We start from the raw sequence: 24,106 nt of genomic DNA, 5'->3' as shown, positions 1-24,106 counted from the left end.
GGAATGCCAGCAGGCTACAAGCTAACAATGCCCTGGCTACTAGGTAGCTTCTTCACCCTGCACACTTATATAAACTTGCTTTCCTGCACAGGCAGGCATTGACACACACACTCTTGCACTCAGTCTCTCACGTGCATACTCGTGAACACACGTGATCATGCCCATGCATTCTCACACACAGTTACACGCTCATGCACATACATCCCTTCACACAGATGAATGTGCATACACAGACACCCGCACTCACATTATCTCAGACCATAATGGAAAACCGGCAAAGAACTATAAGGCAGCATGACTTCAGTCTGGCTGCAGTAAGTGCCCTCAAGTGAACAAGATGAAAGGGCAGGCCTGCTGGGCTGTAAAGTTAATAGAGTGGCCCAGCAGGACTATGGCTGCTAAACAGTGGGTGATTCTGCCGACTCTGGAAGTGTCCTATTTGTTCTCATCAATACAGTGTTTGAGATCCTCCATGGAGGAGGAGGTGTGCGTGTGTGGAAGAAAAGGACAAGCGAGCACAGCGATTTGAGAGCCTTGACTAAAAGGTGCTAGATGAGTGCAGTGTGTTATTTTCACTAACCCTTTTGAGGCAGGGGATGAGTGAATATAATGGCATAATGAATATTTAAGGGACAGAGGCAGATGCGGTGCTAACTACAGGAAGGGAACTTCCTTGAATCAGAGAAGAATGATGATGGGAAGGTTGTTCGTTGCCGGTTCCAAGAGAAGAAAACCCACATCTGAGCCAGTAGCCTGTATTTTAATTTACACTGATTCTTGCTGCAGCATCCCTTCGGCCAGTTACCCGGCATCACACACCCAGCAGAGGGTGTAGCTCCACTGGGGCTCACACGCAGAGCTGTGCAAAAATCTGATTGTTCAGTTTGCTGGCAATGCTGAAGTTCTTGGGGGGGGGGGCGGGGATTTGTTGTTGTTTTTTTTAAATGGTCCCAGGGCAAACAAAAGATGTTTTCAATTTTGAGCTTTATAAAGGTTTTATTATTGGTGGTTTTAAAAAATAAAATGTAAAGAAATGTTGAAACAACAAGTTTGGCTAAACAAAAACATTTTCATTTGAAACAATGTCAGAACAGAACCTTTAGCCTCTCTCTGAATTATTTTGTGTAGGGTTTTTTTTCCCTTGACCAAAACAATTTGGCAAATTGGATGTGAGTTTACAAAATGGTTTGAGCTGACTCAAAACTGTGTTTGGGTCAGACATTTTGCATGTGACAAACATTTTGCTCAGCTCTGCTCACTCATACTGGTCTCCAAACAGATGTGCGGGAGCCCCAGGTGTAGCCGAACCATTTCATTTATGTCCTACCATACTTGGAGACAAAGCCCCAGCAGTCTTCTTGGAATCTGGTAATAACAGCCCTCCAGCACGGACCAATGAACGCACCAGGAGGTTGTCAGGATGACTAACAGAAAGCTGCCCAATGCCCCACCACAGGAAATCACATACTACTTTCTGTTACCTCCAACATACTATGGATGTGTTTTCTGCATTAAAGCAGTTTGTTTTTGCAGAGGGCTGGACTTTAGGAATATGATTTTGACTATGTACAGCACCTGGCACAACAGGGTCTTGGTCTGTGACTGGGGCTCTTCAGTGCTACCGCAGTACGATAACAATGAGAGTCAGTAGCTAAGAGCCACAGAGCTGGCTAGCACCTATTGTAGGTGACATCTTGTTTTCAGAATGCCCCAGTGCTGGGTTCGAGACTCCTTCCCTTGTCCATTCTGGCAAACAGAGGCTGCAAGTCATTAAGGAAAAGCCTTGTCCACATATGGGAATAGCCCCGAATCAGCCACCGGTGGTGGGCAGTCAGTGCAGCTGCAGAAGTGCTTGCCACTGGCGACCCCTGGAGCAAGCCAAGATTTTCCCCGGCTAAGTTAATTGGGTTGGCCCTAGCCGTCAGCACTGGTGCAGCTGCACCAGCTGCTGAATTAGGACACCATTAGGCTTTAGACAGCATTCTGAACACTCCAGAAGGGAGCTTGGCTACTTCTTCTTTCGTGTGTGTGTGTGCGCACCGCCCCTCCCTGTTCACCATGTTGGGTGCCTGTCGTGCTGTCTGTTTGCTCCGTGGGACACTGGGAGCACGTCCCCTCTGTGCTTCTGAGCCTGGACCTAGGGAAGTGGAGAGAGGGACCTGCAGTCTCTAGCCCAAACAATGCTTGGTCCCTCTGCCGAGCCTGGCAATGGGGTGGGGGCGGGGGCAGTTTTTGTGGTGTGGACACTTGTCCAGCCCGAACTGGCATTGGATCCAGCTGCTTAGATTCAGCGACTTTAAGGCCAGAAGGAACCATTATGATCATCTAGCCTGACCTCCTGCACAGCATAGACCAGAGAACTCCCCCTCTGGCCTCCCCCCGTGATCCCTGCAGCACCCAGCAGAGAGATCTGAAATGGATCCGTGCACTTGAATTGCCCTGCTCTATCCTCTTCCATTCACTTCTTGTCTCCCACAGGTTTGCAACTCCTGGGTACAGCGAGATTTTTGCTATGACTGCAGCCCAACCTGTCTCCACCCTTAGCCAGGACGCCGCCGTAGAAGACACTCCTGGGGTCTCCTCTCTCCTCTACATGCCATCAGCCCAGGAGCATCATGGGGAGTGTCAGTAGCCTCATCTCCGGCCACAGCTTCCACAGCAAGCACTGCCGGGCCTCCCAGTACAAGCTCCGCAAGTCGTCCCACCTGAAAAAGCTGAACAGGTATTCAGATGGGCTGCTGAGGTTTGGCTTCTCTCAAGACTCCAGCCACAAGTCCAGCTCCAAAGGCAACAAGAATGAGGACTTCTTTTACATCAAGGTCAGCCAGAAAGCCCATGGCTCCCACCGGACGGATTACACATCACTTTCCAGCGGGGACCTGGGCAGCCAGGCAGGGGCGACTGGCATGGACTTTGGCACACCCACTCCCCAGAAACTGATGCCATTTTCCAATCAGCTGGAACTGGTTAGTAACGTAGAGACCAGTCACACTGTGTCTAAGGCCTTGTCTGCACTGGGGGCTCCCGCCCTAATTTCAGCCAGTGGAGTAGCTAGTGGCATTAATGCAGCCTTTAGGGCAGACAGGCTGTCCTTCTATTTGCGCCAGTGGAGCTGCAGCTGTGCAAATACAGTAGCAGCATATAACCATTTGCCTTGTCTACATTAGGTGCAGCTACACCGACGGCTGAAATCAGGGCAAATCTCTACAGCAGAGAAGACCTAGGGATGGGTGGGATATGACCAGTTGCAGATTAACTAAGGGCTTGGCTACACTTACAAATTTGCAGCGCTGCAGCAGGGTGTGAAAACACACCCTCTCCAGCGCTGCAAATTGCGGCGCTGCAAAGCGCCAGTGTGGTCAAAGCCCCAGCGCTGGGAGCGCGGCTCCCAGCGCTGTCCGTTATTCCCCACAGGGAGGTGGAGTACGGACAGCGCTGGGAGAGCTCTCTCCCAGCGCTGGCGCTTTGACTACACTTAGCGCTTCAAAGCGCTGCCGCGGCAGCGCTTTGAAGCGCTAAGTGTAGCCACAGCCTAAGGGAGAGCCGTTGATTACGGCAGCACAAGGGGTTAGGACCGTCAGCGTGACCCAGTGGTTAGAACAGACTCAGAGTCAGGACTTAGGGCAACCAGACAGCAAGTGTGGAAAAATCAGGATGGAGGGTGGGGGGTAATAGGAGCCTATATAAGAAAAAGACCCAAAAATCAGGACTGTCCCTGTAAAATTGGGACATCTGGTCACCCTATTAGGACTCCTGGGTTCTATTTCCAACTCTGCCACTGGTTGACTTTGGGAGTGTCACTTCGCTGAAACAAAATTCCCAATTCCACCAGCCGATTGAAGACCACTAGAGAGGTGCAGAATTGTTAAACTACACCATTCTTGGGGTTTGACATTGAGATTTCATTACAAACTCCAAACCCAGACCAGTTTCCCGAGAAGCTTCGCTCAAGTTTATCTGGGAGCTATAAACCAGTCCCAGGCTGTCACTGTGCAGCCTCGGGGTTTCAGGTGGAAACCCTGGTGGCACTCAGCTGGTTGGGCTGAGTTTTGCACTGAGGTTTGCACTGAGTTGCTGCCTTCATTCAAATTCAGATTGAAACTCAGGAGGCAGGCAGGGAAACCTGTGTGGACTTAAACCAAATAAAAGATTTGCCAGACCCCACTGTGAACTGAAACTGCCAGGATTCCCCCAGCCCTAATAGCTACATGGCTGCTCAGTGTTCATGTGACTGAGGCCTGTGACATAGCAAGCCAGCCCTGGTAACAATGAAAGTGAGGGAAAAGAGAAATAAAAACACTGTGTAGAGCTAAGACACAAAAGAGGAAGGATTGTTGTGAAGTCACGGTGATAGCCTAGCACTTCTGAGATCTGGGTTCAGTTCTTTGCTCTGCCACAGAATTCCTGTGTGGCCTTGGGCACATCCCTTAGTCTCTCTCTGCCTCAGTTCCCCATCTGTACAGTGCAGATAATAGCAGCGTCCTACTTCACTGTGCATTGTGAGGATAAATGCATTAAAAGATTGTGAGATGCTCAGATACTATGGTAACAGGGGGTATGTATGTACAACAAAGGAGAAACACAAGTCTATAAAGAGGAGGCTAGAGGAAGATTTTCACAAGGCAGCTGCTACTCTTTAAACAAGAACTTGGTTACGAAGGAGCTGAGTGCTCCAGTCAAACTCTGATGGCCAGAGCCAGGAATTAGATTGATAGCAAGTTCCTGTCTGTGCCGCTGGAGAAGCTGCAGTTTACAAACAGCTTCCCTCTGCTCCTGCACTGAAACATTTCCATGAACAAGTGTGGCTTTAAGGGCCCTCACGGCAGAGCTCTTCCAGTGACAGGAATGAGCCAAACAATCCCTCCTAGGGACCCAGGCCAGCAAGAGAGCAAGGCCCTGTGTAAACAGTAGTACACATTTGCCTCAGGAATCCAAGCTTGTGATCCCCAGATGGTCAAAATAATTAAAAGACTGGCCCAGTGCTACAAGACACGGGCTATCTGCCCACTGCTGGTCGGCCCAAGAACATGGCTTGTCCACTATTGCCAAACAATCTCTGGACCATGATCGATCCCATGTTACAAGGCAAATAGTTTTGGGACTCCCCTCCCACCTAGCCCTAAAGAAAGGAAGAGTGGTCACAATACCCCAGTTATGAACCCAGGATCTAGTGATTAGATCAGGGCCCCTAGGCTCTGAACCCTGCCCCTTGGCTTGCCATTTGCACCAGTGCCAACTGAGTGTAACATGCCAGGCGATCAGAGGGGTGGAGTTTTCTCCCCGCTTTGCCCTGGTGCAAATGACTGCACAGGGTACTGGGGAACTGGGCACCAGGGCTGCATTCCCTGCTTTGGGAGAGGAGTGTTCTCTGTTGGGGAAAGCAGGAGCCTGGGTTCTGTTCCCAGCTCTGCCTTTCAGTCACTGTGTGGTCCTGAGTAAGTTCCTGAACCTCTGGACCTTAGTTCCCCATATTGTCTAAAATGGGGGGAACGTCCCCTCCCTCTTTTGGAAGGTACTTGAGATCCCTGAAAATATGACAATTATTTATTAACCAGCCAGCTACATTCTCCTTTTCAGTGACTGGGATTGCTGCGTGCCCCCTGCATGTTCCCATCCCACAGCTCCAACCCTCATTGGGGTAGGCAGCAGCTCCAGGGGTGAGCCAAGAGAGAGTGCTATCCCTTGGCTGAGCTGCCAGGAGCCGTGTCTGTCCCAGGGCACCGTCCAAGGAAGCAACGGGAGGAGAAGCCTGAGGTACCGCAACCATCCCTTCCCCTGCCGGCTGCACTGTTTAGACCCAGCGGATGCAGGGTATTTCAGTGCATCTAGGAACAAACAGCAGCTATGTCCTTGAGAGAGGAGAAGCAAAGGAAGCTCCCAAGGGAGGAGAGTGGCTAGAGGCTAAGCTGATTCTGGAATGCTGAACATCCCCCATCTGCCCCCCCCCCCAGTGGTCAGCTAGTTACTTGCAGTGTTGCCAATTTAGTCCTTTTCCAACACCTCCCTCTAATTTCAGTTCCTGGGGACGCACTGGAACGCAGGCCAGCACAATTTCCTGCCCGCCTCCTCAGTCCCTCCGCCCTCCTCCTAAGTGGGGCAGCCCCACAGTGAGTCAGCCAGCAGGGTTCTGCTATGCTCTGGGACCCCCTTGCAGCCTCAGCTGCCAGGGACCCTGCCCTTGTGAGGGTGGCATTAGAAAACCTACACGGGATTAAGCAGAAAGAAGTAAGATCTGAGGCCTTGGGTATGCACTGATCAGAATCTCTCTTCTCTCTAGGGCCCAGAGAAGGGCGTTATAAGGCCAACCGCCTTCAAGCCAGTGATCCCCCGCTCAGGCGCGATCCTCCACTCCTCTCCGGAAAATGGCAGCCACATCTCCCAGCAGCTGCACCCTCCAGACAAAGCTAAGGATCAAGAACTCAAGCCCATGTTGTGCTCTGGAGGTTTGTCGGACTCCGGCAGGAACTCTATGTCCAGCCTCCCAACCCACAGCACCACCAGCAGCTACCAGCTGGATCCCCTGGTCACCCCTATGGGGCCCATCAGCCGCTTTGGGGGCTCAGCCCACAACATCACCCAGTGCACTATCATACAAGACAGCAACATGATGAGCCTCAAGGCGCTGTCCTTCTCCGACAGCGGCAACAAGATCCTCAACCCTGGAAAAGCTGCCCACCACCACCACCACGAGAAAGCCTCCTGCATCCGGTCTCCCATCTCCACAGATGAGTCCACCATCCAGGAGCTGGAGCAGAAACTGCTGGAGAGGGAAGGGGAGCTGCAGGAACTGCAATGCAGCTTTGAGGAGAAGGAGGCCACCTCCTGCCAGGCCTATGAAGAAAAGCAGAGGCGCTGCAAGGAAGAGCTGGAGGGGCTGAAGCAGAAGTGCAACAACAAGCTCAAGCAAACCTCTCAGAAGATGCAGCGGACCCAGCAGGTGCTGCACCTCCAAGTGTTCCAGTTGCAAAAGGAGAAGAAGCAGCTTCGTGAGGAGCTGGAGAAGCTCATGAAGGAGCAAGACCTGCTGCAGACCAAGTTGAGGTCCTATGAGAAAGAGAAGACCAGCTTTGCCCCAGCGCTGGAAGAAACTCAGTGGGAGGTGAGGCAGTGCTCTGTTTTGAACACACTCAACCCACACAAGTGGGGGGTCCAAATTGCTGTGACTGCAAAAATAAAAAAAATGGGTATGAGATTGCACTCACAGATAGGCATGCAGAGACAGTAACTGCGCAAAGAGGTGATTGCACAGTTACCCTTTTTGGTGTCTACAAATGCTTTGTGGCTGAGCTCTTTCACACACTCTGTCGCATTTATGAAGCCTCCAGCATTCTAGTATTTAGGCACCAAAGGCCCAAACTAGCGCTTACTGAAATAAATGCCAGTTGCCTTTGGATTAAGGGGGCTCTCTGGCTGCCAGCCTGTTTTTCTGTGCTCCCATATACTGCACTGAACGTTGTCGTGTTGGAGCAATTTGTGAAGGTAGTTATCTGCTGTGTGCGTGGATGCATTATTTGTGGGCACAGAATACAGAGACTATGTCCTTTAAGATGTTTTTCTTGCTTGCCGGGCATGTGGAGGCTTTGTAACGTATTGATTTTGATTGATCCTGTGCCCCTTGTGACATCTTGGCATCTCACATCATTTAAAGACACAACAATGACATTTTTTAAAACCCTGTTATTAAAATAATTCAGTTAATGAAACAGCCAATCACACAATTCTTCCAGCTTTAGACTGTTTCCTGCTCATCCCCCAAGGAACTATAAAGCTGCTTTACTTACATGCTAAGTAACTACCTGGGCTTGACTTGGTCAATTTATCAGAGTATTAAAACCTTCCCACTGCATCCCTGTGTTTTATATAATCTCCTTATTGATCTGATAGCGTTTAAAAAACAAACAGGTAAGCTGCTGAAAACTCAAGCAGCATTCCCCTCCCTGCAGCATGAATGAAATATGTTAACGTGTCCATTACAAATGGATGTACAGAGCCATTGCTATTGATGGACTAATCTGTACATTAGAGGATGGCAGCTAATCAAAATTGATTTTAGCCCTTTCCCCCTCCCAGCCCCATGTGCTGATTTGTTTTCATATTTCTACTGATTTGCTCCTAAACTGAAAACCCCCAAAAATGAAAATCTCTGGGTGTGCCTACACCGAGCTGCGAGCCAGGCTCTGGGTCCAAGCTCAGACCGTTCCCCGGAGCCTCTGCCTGTGTTGCAACATCCACATAGCTGTTTGGAGCATGCTGGCGCAAGTCCCAGCAATACAAGCTTGTGTAGACATACTGTTAAGGGCCAGGTTTTCAAAGTAGCCCTGTGCTTTTGGGTGAACGGTGGATGCTGAGCCCTTGGAAATCTGGCTCTGAGGGAGGTAGGAGCTCAGTGCCTACTGAATTTCAGTAGTATTTGAGTGCCTAGCCCCCACAGGCTCCTTTGACAATCCCAGCCTTGATCCTGACATACACTGCAGAGACCCAGCACAAAGTTTAGGCACTACATAAGCCCCACTCTGGGGACTGAATTTCACCTCAGTGAAGCTATTTTGGGGTGTCATTGATCTATTTGCAATATTCAGGGGTGGTGCCTGGGTGTAAAAGTCCAACAAGTAGTGTAGAACTGTGCTAAGAGAAAGTTTCTCAGCCAGGACTCCAGGTTTTATTCCCAGCTCTGCCATGGACTGGAATCGGATGGAATATGGGTGAGCGACATGGTGGGTTTTGTACCACTTTGGTGTGTGGTTTTTAAGCAGTGGCCCTAACACTGGCTGGTTGGTGTCCACCCACAGGTGTGTCAGAAGTCTGGCGAAATCTCCCTCTTGAAGCAGCAGTTGAAGGACTCCCAGATGGAGCTCAATGCCAAGACAAGTGAGATCCTCAGCCTGAAAGCCCAGCTGAAGGACGTGAGGGGGAAGATGGAGGGACTGGAGATGAAAACCCAGGACCTGGAAGACTCCCTTCGCACCAAGGCCATGGAGCTGGAGGTATGCGAGAACGAGCTCCAGCGCAAGAGAAATGAGTCGGAGCTGCTGAGGGAGAAGGTGAACCTGCTGGAGCAGGAGATTATGGAGCTCCGGACGGAGCTGACCATCCTCAAGGAGCAGCGGAGCGATGGGAGGGATGGGATGGCCTCTGCCAGCCCAGCTGTGGGGATGATGGAGGATGTCCAAGCCCTGCAGGGGGAAGTGGATAAGCTGAAGATGGAGCTGAAGGAGGAGAGAGACAAGAATGAGCAGATGACTTCCGGCTTCCAGCATGAGCGACAGATCTGGAAGGAGGAGAAGGAGAAGGTGATCCACTACCAGAAGCAGCTGCAGCAGAGCTACCTGCACATGTACAAAAGGAACCAGAACATGGAGAAGATGCTCCAGCAACTGGCTGCGGGGGGAGACGGCAGAGAGCCCATCGACCTGGATATCCATGGTACCGATGTCCCCTACGAGGACATCATAGCCACCGAGATCTAACGAGACTTGCTGTCTCTCCCCCGCCCCACCTCACAGCAGCGGGGAGGAGTGTCTCTTTCAGGCAAGGACTGAGCGGCACAGCCCCATGGGTCTGTTCATGCCGGACAGCCCATATACAGTTCAGATGAGCCGTGTATGTGTTAGCCAAGCTGGTTGCCCAGCCAGCTCAAGAGCCCCTGGTGTGGCACCATGATGGTGTCCCAAGCTGCCTGTCATGTTGTAGAGGTGAAAAAAAGCAACTCCTGCTAATGGTGACGTGCTGGCATCTGCCCTTCGTGTCTGATGCATCCTCATCAGGATGCTGGTCACCCACTTGTAGGACTGAGAAACGGGGGGTGGGATGGTGGGGGGAGAGAGTTGGGGATTGGAACAGGAGTGGAGAGAGATGGGGATTGGAACAGGAGTTTAGCAAATTATTCTGCAATCAGGGAATAAAGTGACACGCTGGCCAAAATCTCCCAGGGGTGCAGAAGGGGCCACTGGGTCACAGTGACTAAGGAAACCGGGCCCCTCCAGTGTGTAACAAACACATTGGTTCAGCCTTGGAAGAAGGTGGCCAGGGACACACTCCTCCTCCTGAGCGCCACGGGAAATAATGCCTCATTTCAACCACTGAGCCCGGGCCCAAGGGCTAAGCAACACACTGAGCCAATCAAAAAATCTATTTATCTTCCTCCAGGGGATTCTGGTGTCTAGGATTTGCAGGTTTTTAATCCCTTTGCAGCTTGAGTCCAGTGGAACCCATCCAGACTCCAGTCCCTACAGGCCAAGGTGGTATTTTTGCCATGCCAGAGACTTGGATTAGTATCCCAGATCTGCTTCTTCGCTCCTTAGGTTAACATGACCTCAAGAATGACCACCCCAACTAGCTAGTTCAGGACCAGGGACCAAAGGAAGCTCCATCCATTTCTCCTTGGCTAGCAGGATGATGGTGGTTATGTTGGAGGAAGGGCTGGAAATTAGAAGATGCTGCCAAGTTCTTAGCACTGCCAGTAGAACCAATCTCCAGGGAGCCCTAGCTGACAGTGCTTATCAGTTCATCTTTGTGCCGCCCCAAACTTCTTCATGCCAACGAGGTCCATGACTTCAACAAGCCCGACTGTCTCGCCTCCAGAGCTGGTCAGAAAATGCTGAAAAAGAGTCTTCACAAAAAAAAGTTGAATATTTCATCATAATTTTCATCTGGCAGGTTTCCAAAAGGAACCTTTTTTCACCTACTCTAAAGCTTTTGCAAAACGTTTTTATTGCAAATGTTCAGTTTTGAAAATTATGAGTTTAGAAAATTTTCAGCATTTCAGTTTTAGAACCCAGCCCCTGCCCCCTCCCTCCTTTTGTCATTAAAAGGGGAAGGGGAGAAAAAGGTGGAAAAAAAACAAAAACTGAAAACACCAAATCCACAAATGTTTGGTTTACAGGTTTCATTTAAAAAAAAAAATTTTTTTTTTTTTTTACAAAATGTTGTTTTTTTGGCAAAGATTTCCATTTTAGGAAAAATAGCCACTTTCCAACTAAAATATTTTTTGTTTAACAGATTTTAACCAGTCCAGCTCAGCTCCTTGCTGCTTATTGTGTCTGGTTGCCTGAGGAGGATGAGGGTAGTCTGTGCTTTTGGGAATTACAGACTTCCCACTTTTTACTGGGTGCATAAAATTCAAAGCCAAAAGCACTCCTTGAAAAGCCTGCCCTGTGTTCTTCCCGTCGTCTCTCTCATCTCGGAGCTGGGAGCTACCAAAATATCAGTCCATCTCATTTTTTCCATCATTTTGGTCATTTTTGTGTTTATTTTGTTCCCTCCTCCCATTCCATGATCAAAGTTCAGGCTAGAAAGAAAGAAAGAAGCTTGGCCCTCAACAGCTGCTAAATATACTCTCATTACAGTTCAGATCTCCATATTTTATGTGCTAGCCAAGCACAGGTGGAGTCAAGGCCAACTTGGCTACTGTCAAGATCCACCAAGTGGCAGCTGCTGGAGTTTGGCCATCACTTGTTTTAGATTCACTGGCCCAAGGGTCAATTGTTCCTAAAAAACACCTTCTAAATCACTACCAAATAGTTACAGCTTTCTTTGGTTTCTTGGATTTTAGTGCTAATGTGGAAAAGAGAGAAAATCCTCACACATAGCTGAGCCAATGCACCTCGATCCTGACCTCTGACTCTCCACACCAAGGTGAGACTGCAGGTCTTGACCCAGAATAACCCCTGATATTGCAGTGCTGAACAGTCCCACCCTTCACTGCCATTGGGTCATATCCCTGCCCCAGAAGAGCCTTTGGTACTGTGGTTCCCTCTTTGCCCTGCAGGTGCACCTCCATCTTGACCTGCATCACTCCATTATTCCAGTCCTGGGCCTCAGCAGAGGATGAATGGCACCAAGTCTGACAGCTAGGGAGGGGGGTGGCTCTGTGAACCAATGCTAGTGAATGATTAAACTGAGCCCTGGGAAACTCCTCTCACATGTGACCTAATGAAGAGTTGGAGCTCAGGGAGTTGATTCTCCATTGTCCTGTACTGTCACATTCACCAGGACAAGTGGGTATGAAATGCTGCCATACCAGAATGGTAGTTCTCTACACTCACTTTGCACCAGCATAAATAACTGCAAAAGACGCAAGGCAATGGGGGATCAGGCCCCAGGTTTCCAAGGGGAAAAGGCTACTGCATTAGCATTGTCCCATCTTCTCCACATGCCAGCCAGGAAGCTGGTTTTAAGGATCTACCCTCCAGAGTAAAAACATGCATAAATTATCATTTCCAAACCACGCTCATCTCTAGAGAATCCCCTCTGAAGCCAGTGTTGCTACCCCAGGGAGAAACCTGGCTCAGTAGGTATCATATGTCAAGCTAGGAGGCAGCTTCCCTGCTCTCTCTCTGATTCCCCCACATGTTCCCACCTATTGAATGCTGACTGCCTTATTATTCTCCATGCCATTAGGTCAGTGGGTTCTAGGCACAGCTGGTGACAGGAGCTTGGAGGAGAAAAGGATTTCATTTTGTTTTCTAGCCCAGGGCTTAAATCTTTCTCCAGCCTTTCATGGGAGGATTACAAAACTCCAGCATGTAAACCAGCTCTGCTGAACTCAGCACCTGCCGAAAGCTGCTGCGAGCAAACTGGGCTTCATTGTCCTTACATTGGTGCCAGTTTGATCCCGTTGTGAGGGCAGGTCCTGCAATGGCCAGAAGGCACGAAACAGAATTCTCAGCCACAAGCCTCTGAACGCCTTTTCAGTGCATGGAGATTTTTAGTGCCCAGGAAAGCTGGCTCGGCAGAAGCTAGAAGCCTCTATCCACGGAACAGGTACGGGATTGACCGTAGCAGTGCAGGAGTCCCTGACACGCTGCCTTCCCACTGTGCCCCCGCTCCTCTAGGAATGAGAGGAGAGTTCAGTCTCCATGGTTCACTGGTTTCTCTCCTAGCCAAGCATACCAATCAGGAGACCAGTCTGTGCCTAGTGCAGTGGGAACATTAGTCCCCAAAGGAACTGGGCCGAGATCCATCAAACTCCCTTCACGTGGGCTGGTGCACAGCCTCCAGCATTCAGCCACGACCCTCTGGGCATGAATTCAAACTGATGAGGTAGAAGCAGTCACCCCTGAGCCATCCAATTCCTAAGCCAAAGCTGGAGTTCAGCCAGTGGTCTGGAGGTGAATGGACTTTACATTCTATTTCCAGCACCCCAGCCTACCAGCTTCTAAACTCTGAAACCAATCTGTGCCTTGTGTTTTTCCCCAAACAAAGCAAAACCAAGTGTCATTCTGGAAACTATTTACATTTGGATCAAACGCAACAGGTGGGCAGCACAAGCTAGTCTTTTCCTCTGATGGGTAGAGAAAAGTCTTTAGCCACCACCACCACTCCATCTACTGTGCAGTCCCCAAAATCAGAAACCAACACTCAAGGGTAGGAAAAGGCCCATCCCATCCACCATTCGTTGATTCTCCGTGACCCCTGCATGTTGTGTCGTCATTTCCACCAATGCAAAGCCACTGGGCTGGATTTGTATCCTGCAAGCCAGCCCGAGTAAGGGGCAGCACTGATTAGGAAGAATTCCACATTTTAATGTTGCGCTGATTCCTTCTTTTTTTAATCAAAGGAAACAAGCAGTAAGAAAGTGGCACCAAGTGTCGGTGTTCAGCTTGCTCTTCAATACCAAACCCTGGGCTGGAATTTCAGAGGTGTTGAGCACCCATGAATTGCACCCAAGTTAATGGAACAGCAGGTGCTCAGCACCTCTGAAAGATTGGGCCATGATTGTGATGTGAGAGATCCTCATGATGATAGGTAGGTAAGTAGTGCAATCCACAGATAAGGCATAGCATTACACAAAGCTTACCTCCCATTGGTGCACAGATAAGTTCAGGCATATTAAGGCTCTGAGCCTGCAACTGCACACATATGCTTTGTATCCAGTAACCCACACAGAGCCCCGTTGAAGTCTCCAGGGTACCACACAGGTGCAGATACAGGATTGGGAAGTAAATGATACATCTCTTCAGAGAGAGCCTCAAACTACAACATCTGCATCTGGATTCTGCACACCTAGAAGTTCAGGGTGGTTTTTGATAGACCCATTAGAAACATAACAGCTATTTATAAAATTTGGATCCAGTTTCAGATTTCAAACCCTAGGCTCTAGATGTTACCCATATCTTCTGAAAAGACAGGTTAGGATATAATTTGAACAAAAGAAAAACTATAATGGAGCAAGACTACTCCGAACCTAAAGGCCAAGTCTTGTGATTTATCCTGGTCCCTTCTGGTACTACAATCTAGAATAATCCAGATTTCAGTCTGACCTCCTGCAGAACACAGGCCAGAGAATTTCCCACCCAGCAATTCCTGCCTCTTGTGGCAGAGCTACAGCACACCTACTGGAGGCCAATGGGTAAGCGCCAGATGCAAATGGACCAAGAAATGCAAACGATACATCATGCAAGAAGAGCAGAATTGTTCCTGACTAAGATCCCTTGACTAGTTTTCCACAAGGCACCAGCTCATGTCTCATTAAGGCCCTGCTCCTTCCCCATTTAAGTCAACAGGCACAGTCCCATTGACGTCAATGGCACCCCATGGGAATTCCTTGTATCACCAGCCCTGTATCTTCCACAAGCGCTGTACAATGTGATTGACTGGAGACGCTGCCTTTGCACAATGCCGTGTTTGACTTTGACCGTATGCATTGCCAATGTGTCACTCTTACGCTGTCCCACCCGCCCAAGGGGAGAGGCCAGGTTTTAGTCTGTATAGATTAGATATTACCTTTTTTCTGCAGGTTTTTAGATGTTATTTCTGGTGACTGATGTAAACTATGGTAATTTTATGTTTTTATTTATATTATAAATAAATTTTGTAAAACCTATCCTCATTCTCTCTAAGTGGTATTTTTAATAGATGTTACGCCCAGAAGGGACCACTATGATCATCTAGTCTGATCTCCTGCATCTAGCCCAGCAACCTGTGGTTGAATAACCAGTCATGAAATTATAATCTAAATAGACAAGGCAGACAAAGGAAACATTATTATCCCCATTTTACAGATCGGGACCCGAGGCCCAGAGAGATTAAGGGACAGATTTGCAAAGGTATTTAAGCGCCTAAGGATGCAGATAGGTGCTTTGGAATATCCCAAGGCACCAAAGTGCTTTTAAAAATCCAGTTAGGTGCCTATTTGCCTATACTACCTTTGCAAGTGTGGCCATAAGTGACTTGCCCAAGATCAGACAGGGATTCTGTGGCAGAGGTGGGAATTGAAACCAGATCGCCTGAGTCCCTGGCCAGTACCGTAACAGTTCTTCCTCAACTTTAAATGAGTGCTACTTCAGCAGCCTCAAATTGTCCAGTCTGTCTTACATCACAGCAGCCGAGGTTGCTAGAGGAAAAAGCTAGGAAAAGATCATGCAGTGATGCAAAGAGAGATTTAAAACAATATGTGCAGTGACATTTTAAGTGGCATGCACATTGGCAGAATCAATCCATGAACCAAACATCCTCCTAAATATTAAACCTAATCCCCAGAGTCTCTTGCCTGTAGCCAGCATTGTATCCTCTCTAGCACACAGTGGCTTGTTTTGAAATGCCACAAGGTCCTGCTGGAATCCAGGTTCTGGTTGTGATGGACAAGAGCCTAGATCCTCAAAAGTATTTAGGCTCCTAACTTTCAGGATCTGGGACAAAGTGCCTGGAGAAACACCACCTCTAGGCAACAGGAGAGTTCAGTCTCCATTTAGTTTTTAGGCCACTTTTTATTTTCCCCTCTGCTGTGTTTGTAAGGTTGCTCCCGAGTGCTGCAGCTGCATGCAAATTCTGATGAGTCTGGGGGCTGCCGCTATCATGGATTGGTTTGGGGGGATGGGGAGGAAAGAGCAGAGATTAGCACCCCTTCTACCATTTCCCCCACAAAAATAAACACAAATTTCATTGACTTTGCAGACAGATGTGGGAGGGGAGGGAGTTGACAGCTCAGATGTTGTCCTGCAACAATCCAATACCCACTCACAGATTCATAGATTTTAAGGACAGAAGGAACCATCATGATCATCTAGTCTGGCCTCCTGCTCATCACAGGCCACAGAACCTCACCCACCCCTGCATTAGGCCCATAACCTCTGGCTGAATTACTGAAGTCCTCAAATTTTGATTTAAAGACTTCAAGTTACAGAGAAGCCACTATTTACTCTAGTTCAAACCAGCAAGTGACCCCTGCCCCATGCTGCAAAGGAAGGTGAAAAAAGCCCAGGGTATCTGCCAGGGGTATTTCTGTAGGGGGAAATTCCTTCCCGACCCCTAATCTGGCGGTCAGTTAGACCCTGAGCTTGAGGGCAAGACCCACCAGCCAAACACCTTGGAAAGAATTCTCTGTAGTAACTCAGAGCCTCCCGATCCAGTGTCCCATTTCTGGCGGTTGGAGACATTTGCTATTAGACCTCATTGATGGGCCATATACCGCTGTAGGACACCTTATTATACCATGCTCTCCATAGCTCACAAATTAGGGTTTTGGCCCCACTACTCCCCTTGGGATGCTTTTCCAGAACTTCACTCTGATGGTTGGAAACCTTTGTCTAATCTGAAGCCTAAACTTATTGATGGCCAGTTTACATCCATTTGTTCTTGTGCCAACATTGGCCCTTAACTTAAATAACTTCTCTCTCATTCTGGTATTTATCCCTCTGATGTATTTATAGAGGGCAATCATATCTCCCCAAAGCCTTCGTTTTTGTTAGGCTAAACAAGCCAAGCTCCTTAAGTTTCCTCTCCTAAGGTAGGTTTTCCCTTCCTCTGATCATTCTAGTAACCATTCTCTGCACCTGTTCCTGTTTGAATTCATTCTTATTAAACATGGAAGACCAGAATTGCACAGAATTCTAGATGAGGTCTCACCAGTGCTTTGTATAATGGTAATAACACTGCCATATCTCTACTGGAAATACCTCACCTGATGCCAGGGCCGCCCAGAGGATTCAGGGGGCCTGGGGTCTTCGGCGGCTGGGGGCCCCCGCCACTGAATTGCCGCCGAAGACCTGGCACTTCGGCGGTGGGTCCCGGGGCAGAAGGACCCCCCGCCGCGGGTCTTCGGGGCACTTCGGTGGCGGGTCCCGGAGCGGAAGGACTCCCCGCCGCTGAATTGCTGCCGAAGACCTGGAGCAGAAGCTCCGGGGGCCCGGGCCCCGCGAGAGTTTTCCGGGGGGCCCGGAGCGAGTAAAGGACCCTGCTCCAGGGGCCCCTAAAAACTCTCGTAGGGGCCCCTGTGGGGCCCGGGGCAAATTGCCCCACTTGCCCCCCCCCTCTGGGCAGCCCTGCCCGATGCATCCTAGGATTGCATTAGACTTTTTTCACAGCCTCATCACATTGCCAGTCACCCTGTAATTGACCAATACACCAGGGGTGAAAGTAACTTAAAGGACTTACCAGTACGCCAGAGTCCTGAGCAGGGGCATGGCCTCAACTGGAAGAGGCGTGGCCTGAACCAGAAGAAGCGGGAGTCTGGCTGCGCCTGGGAGCCCCAGGGCCTTTAAATCACCCCCAGAGCTACCAGCTGCAGAGGTGGCTGGGAGCCCCGGGGCTCAGGGGCAATTTAAAGGGCCCGGGCTCCAGCCACCGCTATTGCAGCAGAGCTCCGGGCCCTTTAAATCGCCAGTGGAGCCCTGCCGCCACTACCCCAGGGCTCCGGCAGCGGGGCTCAGACAGTGCTTTAATGGGTCCAGGGCTCCGGCAGCAGGGCTTGGGTGGCGATTTAAAGGGCCCGGGGCTCCGGCCACCGCTATTGCAGCAGAGCTCCGGGCCCTTTAAATCGCCAGCCTGGGGAAGCGGGTCTGGTCTGGCATGGCATACCGGCTCTTGCCAGTATGCCGTACTGGACCGTACCAGCTTACTTTCACCTCTGCAATGCACTCAGGTCTTTCTCCTCCTCTGTCACTTCCAACTGATAGCAGACCTTCTTGTCATTAGTCCCTAAAGGCACGACCTTGAACTTTGCACCATTACATTTCATCCCAGACATTTGGGATGTTCCCTCATTCCAGCATCACATTAAACCAGATAAACTCACACACCCCCTCCCTTCCCTCAGTGTCAGGGTATACACACTCCCCTCTCATTTGCATTGCAGGCTGCTGGGGTTAATGAAGCAAGATGCTGTTCAACCAGCTGCCTTCATTTTTCCCTTTCCTGTTTTGCTAGCAGGAGCCAGCAGCAGCTCCAGAGGGGAGGCGCTAACAGACCAGCATGACCTCCCTAAGAGGGCAGCGTGCAAGTTGACACTACAGGGCCTCCCCTGGCTTTGACTCATGAAACGACGAGGCTGTAATTCCAGCTTATAATGAGACGGGAAATGCCAAGCCCAAGGGAGAGCCAATCTATTGATTTTCTTTTAGATTCTTGGCATCGGAAACCAAACTGGAATCAGTGTTATTGGCAGATGCTGCTCCTAACACACACGCACATCCCTCCTTATTCACATCCCTTCTGCCTTTGCGGAAACTACCAGCGAGGGCCGTGATTCAGTTATTAGGCACATCCACTTCCCCATCTGCTACCTACAAATCCGAGTGAGATAAACACAGGGGGGCTGACTTCCTATTGCCCTCATGCAATTATTTACCCCAGCGCACAGTGAGTGTGAATGCTATGGGATCAGGATAGAGCTGATTCGGGTATATGACCACACGCAGCGCAGGGCAGTGGAGAATCAGGCCCAGTCTATTCTATTCTCCCTGCAGTCACAAAAGCTCACACTGGAAGACCCCAAAGTGCATTTCAGAATATGCCCCCAATCTTGCAGACGCACACATTCGTCATTGCGCTGAGTTCCAGGGTACTAATCACACAGCAAGTTACGCCTGCGATAAGTCAGTGTTTGCAGGATCTAGGCATCATGGCTGTCACTTCAACCACAACTGAAAGGCAGCCAACTCGGGGGCAGAAGGCACCACCCAGCCAGACAACAGGCATACAACTGGGGGTGGAACATTTCAAGGAGGGCCTCAGTCTTTTAAGATCTTGTCTAGAGGAGCGACACAAAGTTAATTGCTAGGAGTCTCTTCAGTGGCATTCTCAGGGTCAGCACATGGCCCTATATATAGACAGGCAGATTGCCATCTTCTGGGAACGCTGCTTTGGGAAACCCTGGTTTGCTACAGGGTCCCTCAGGACAATATATGTCCCCTGGCGTTTTCATCCAGAACCCTCAAAGCTCTTTACAAGGGAGGGGAGTATCATCATCCCTGTTTTACAGATTGGGAAAGCGAGGCACAGAGAAGGGAGGCAACTTGCCCTAGGTCAGGGTCAGCCCAGAAGAGAACCCAGCTCTCCAAAGAGTCCTAATGCAGTGCTTGCTCCACTAGCCTACCCAGCCTCTCGTGCACCTTATAGCCACAAGGGATGCTCCTTTAGTATAAATAGCGAAGCACTTGCTTGCACGTATGTGAGAGGCTGATAGCTCTGGTTAGAGCCAGGCATAGTCTAGATGGGAGCTGCATAAACTCCCCCCCTGCAGCACCCACACCCTGCTGCTCCAGTCCTAGGCTCCCCCACCCAGTTCTTCTGATGCAGCTCAGGGCTTGTCTACACCTGAAAAGCTACAGCGGCACAACCAACCACAACGCCGCAGTTGTCTACCCTGAAGCGCTGCGCTACCAACGCTGACAGGAGGGCCTCTCCTGTCATCTGCGTAGGCAATCCAACTCCCCAAGGGGCAGTAGCTAGGGCAACGGAAGAATTCTTCCAATCGACCAAGTGCCGTCAACACCAGGGGCTAGGTCAGCTTAACTATGGTGCTCAGGAGTGTGGATTTTTCACACCCCTGTGCAATGTAGCTGGTTTGACCTAACTTTTAGTGTAGACCAAGCCTAGGTTTTGAACTGCAGCTTGCCTTCCTATTCCAATGCTAGAGCTCTCCAGGACAGGCAGATTTTCCTCTACAATAGAATGAAAGAAAACAAAACAAACACAAACACACACACACAAAACTGAGGACGTATTTCAACTGTTCTAACAGGCTATTCTCCCTTAAACCGATTTTCTCTCTTTGCTGTGTGGATCTGACATCTTCACAGTTTGTGCGTCAGCTGCATCTCAGTGACACTAATAATGAAAAAAACCAGCTCCCCAGTGGGGATACAATGGCTGACAGGATCCGCAAAGCATCCTAACTGTGCAACCGCAGCAGCCCTACGTAGTATAGCCCGGCCCCAGCCCCACATCCTACCCCCCTCACCGCCTCAATTATGGGTAATTGAGCCTTTAGCAGCTTTCATAATATGTGACAGGTGAGGCAAGTCATAGTCCCAGCACTAAAAATAACAGGACAATTTTCTTGCCATGATCCATCCCCCAGTTATCACACAGCGCTTGGAGCGATGGCTCCTGGGCCATGCCCTATTAAAGGCAGGAGATGGCAGCTGGGGAAGAGGATGGAGGGAATATGCAAATGAGGTAAATTGCATATCATGAGCAACTTGGTCACTCACTCCACTGATTACTTTCCTGGGAGGGGCATGCAGGATCTGAGGGGGTCTCATCACTGCTTCCCACTGAGAGCTGTGCACTAGATTAATTCAGTGTGGCGGTGCCAGTCTCTATGCCAAGAGGCATCATTTACAGGTATCCTTCAGGGGGAAGGTGGCAAAAGGAATAGGAGGCAGGTATTTATGTTGGACACTTGCCTGCTGTTGCTGATGCCTTCCAGGGAAACCTTGGCTTTGCTCACAGGGCCTGGGGAGTTTTTAGAATCTTTGAAAATAGCCAGGGTGGGAGGAGATGCCCCCCATGCTTTCTCTGCTGTTACTGTGTCTTCAAATGACCTCTCCCTGCAGCTGCCAACCCTGAAAGGAATCAGGCCCTGTCAGGTAGGTGCTATGAAGGTGGGCCTTATCCTGATCTGGATCCAAGCTTTTCCTAAGTCGGGGGTATTTGGGTCAGAAGGGCCATTACAGATCTCACTACATTTGTATTATGGCAGCTCACAGAGACCAAGACCGGATCCTGCTGGCTGTGGTACAGGCATGTAGTAAGAGCAATCCCTGCCCCAAAGAGGCTACAGTCTAATTAGATAGAGGGTGGTTAGGGAAACAGAGGCAAAGTAACTTACCCAAGGTCACAGCTGGGAATAGAACCCAGCTCCGTGTCCCAAGTCCTGGTCTAACACCCAATCTGCAAGGCGCTGCCTCTCCAGAGAGCTCCAGGCTACACTGTAAATTGCTCCCCTGAAACTTCAGGGGTGCTTAGGGCCAACCCATTTCTAGCTGCTTAAGGAACTTTAGCCTATTAAACTCTCCTGTTCTCTAGTGGCTGTGGCCCTTTCCCAGCTCACAGGTCCAGTGAAGTGGGGGCAGGTGGGGACCATCACATCCCAGGATAGAATTCAGCTGTCAGAACTGGTTCCATCCTGGGAGGTATCCAGGATCCTTAGAACTCTGGGCTGTTTCTCTCACACATACATATGTAAAACTCCTTGCAGCCACCTTTGCACCAAAAACACAGGCCACTTAAAAAAAAAAAAAAAGCCTTTTCACATCCTGTTCTCTTTTCACCAGGGAAAATGTGCCATTTTCCCAGCAGATTAGCCACACATAGGTGCCCAGAGGGACAAGACAACAGAGCTAGGCTGGAGAGGAGCCCATCAAAGAGAACTCAAGAGCCCTTGGGAACTTCACTCTAATGAGCTAACTAGGTCATTAGTGAAGGTGTGTAATAGCAGCAAGAGGCAGGGCCATGTTGGAAGGGTGGGCTAGAGAAAGAGGCAGGGAGGAGACTGGATGCGGGACAGATTCATGATAATAAGGGTGAGTTAGCCTGGTTCCCCCTCCCCCCTTTCAAAAAAGGGATTTGAAAAACAAAGTTAGATACCTCTTTCCACACACCTGGAGTTTGCATCATTCTGTCCTGGGCAGTGAGAGGAATTGAAACACTCTCTTTTATAGAGGCAGCTGGCAGGATCATTGCCGGTTACAGGTAAAACAGCTACTGAACCTGCAGAGAACTGAGATTACTTAGACTGTAAACTCTTTGGGGCAGCGGCTGTCTTTCTGGTCTATGTTTGTACCGTGCCTAGTACCATGGGCTCCTTAGAGGCTACAGTTATACAAATAACGTCAGCTCTGCTGTAGCCAGAGTGTAGCTATTTCTGTCACAAGGCAGAGGCCATGTCTTGTGACAGAAATAGCTGGACTGTAGCTCAGTGATAGCAAAAACGATTGCCTGTTTCTCACGTTATTTGAATTTGACTTGCTGTTACACCCCACATCCACATAAGCCCTGCCCTCAGTCATGTTAACCACAATTCTTTCTGGGCATGCATCCCAGAGTTCCCAGTGCCGCTTCAAACTGTGGGCTATTATAACTGCAATAGACCCTTTGTAAGGACGAGGGGAGGAGGCAAAGGCTAACAGAGGTCCTCTCCTTTAACAGCACTACGTGGCTTCATTGCTAGCAAGTCTCACTGCCAGCTACCTTGTATGAGTGAGCCACCTCTGGGGCTGGTCGTCCTCCATTTGGATTCAGCACCAGCTGGAGAGCTGGTATTGGGAGGGTGGCTTTCCATGGTGTTGATGATTTGGTGCTAGAGACTCCCCAGGCAGCATTCTTAGTAGGAAGAGATGGTACGGGTGTGCTAATTCACCAGCTGGGCCCATGGTTTCTTGACCACTGCCACACTCAGTGGTATACAGCCAATATGGCCCAGCACTGCAAGCACAGGATGGTGGAACTATAGATCACAGGAGCAGCAGTAGCCACAGACCTTAGGCACCAGGAAAGGCACGTTTCTTCCCTTATCCATGCTTGGGATTAGCGCTGAATCAGCCAGCATAGCAGCAAGCAGTAGTACTAACCCTGAAGGTACAGAAGGAAAGCTACAATTTGCACCACTTGAGCTAACCCAGGCTTCAAGCTGGGGTAAATTCAACTAGTGCAAGCTGGTGCTTTTTCTTGTTGTCTAACTAGAGAGGTTTTTGCATTGGTGCAGCTACACCCATTGCTGCCCACTGAGGGCTGAATCATGGCTAATCCAAACATAGAGAAGGCCAGAATCATTTTTGAAAGTATTACTAATTAAGCAGAGCCACCTTGATCACACAGGGCAAGAGAGGGTAGGAGGTAAAGCCTCTTTTGATTTGCAAATCACCTGCAGTCACTTTCCTAAGTATATCAACTCCCTGCCATACATCTGCCAGCACAAACCAAGAGCCCTAGGGAGAATGTTTGTTCTTGCCCCTTCCCTAAATGAGGCGACAGCTGTTCCAAGGGACAGACTGGCTGAAATCAGGTGGTTGAGGGGATAAGACCCACAGGCAGCCTTCATTAATCATTACTTTTAAAAAAAAAATTAAGTGTGTAAATGTACTTGGGCAGCAGCTGTGGGATCAGCACGTCCCGTTTAGCACAGTACCTGCTGTCTCCTTGCAATGAAATATGGGGCTGTTTGTTTAGCATCCTGCTAAGTACCCTCCCTGTAATGCACTTGTTCTCTGAGGCAATAGAAATACTATTAAAGAGGTTCAGGCTTCTGTGCTGAGCTGGGAAAAGAAGAGGAACAGCATTCCCCCAGCTCCAGCATGCACAGGCTGAAATATTTTTTCACAGCATAGCACAGAGCTGTCTCTCACCTGGAGAGAGAGCCTCACATTGAATGTTCCCTCGATGGGATTTCTAAGACAGACACCTACATATTGATCTGACTTCCACTTCCCCTTCTTTCTACCAAAGGCAAAGTGCAGCATTTGTCTAGCAGCCAGTGTGGATTTTCCATATACGGCCTAGTTCCTACCGTCTCATACAGGAATCACCAGGGGCAGAGTTTTCTCATCCCATCCACTGATAACACAGTTGAAGTGTAAGCAGTCAGAGATCCAATTAGTCCACATGACCCTAAATGACAGAACTGGCAGAGCTAGCATTAATCAGCTCAGCAAGAACTACAGGGGAAGGAGAATTCTACTGCCTTTGGGCTCATTTGCACGGGAAAGTGACATTAACTAATGCTCTGAGTAGATGTTTTTAACCAGGGGTTAGTTGTCTGGGAATAACCCTCAGGTCAGGTCAGCCATGGGCAGCTGGCAAAGCTAAACCCAACCATCCCTCTCTACATAAACACAGTTTAGCACTCTATCAGGTTAGTTAATGTGGTTTCTAACATGATTAATTT

At 49.5% G+C, this 24,106-nt stretch overlaps 1 protein-coding gene across 2 annotated transcripts in view; it reads left to right on the top strand.

The window, feature by feature from the left end:
* LZTS1 (leucine zipper tumor suppressor 1) overlaps positions 1 to 14,753 on the top strand; it is a 43,083-nt gene extending 28,330 nt beyond the window's left edge. For both annotated transcript variants that reach the window (XM_045007463.1, XM_045007464.1), the window contains exons 2-4: positions 2,479 to 2,966; positions 6,278 to 7,099; positions 8,790 to 14,753. In XM_045007463.1, coding sequence (XP_044863398.1) covers positions 2,616 to 2,966; positions 6,278 to 7,099; positions 8,790 to 9,467 — 1,851 coding nt within the window. In that variant the 5' untranslated portion in view covers positions 2,479 to 2,615 and the 3' untranslated portion in view covers positions 9,468 to 14,753. The remainder of the gene's footprint in view (positions 1 to 2,478; positions 2,967 to 6,277; positions 7,100 to 8,789) is intronic.
* Positions 14,754 to 24,106: the final 9,353 nt, after the last annotated feature.

The sequence above is a fragment of the Mauremys mutica genome, chromosome 2, assembly GCF_020497125.1.
Source record: "Mauremys mutica isolate MM-2020 ecotype Southern chromosome 2, ASM2049712v1, whole genome shotgun sequence".
Taxonomy (NCBI): Eukaryota; Metazoa; Chordata; order Testudines; family Geoemydidae; genus Mauremys; species Mauremys mutica.
Note: the sequence above shows the minus strand (reverse complement) of the source record. Positions and strands in the feature narration are given on the sequence as shown.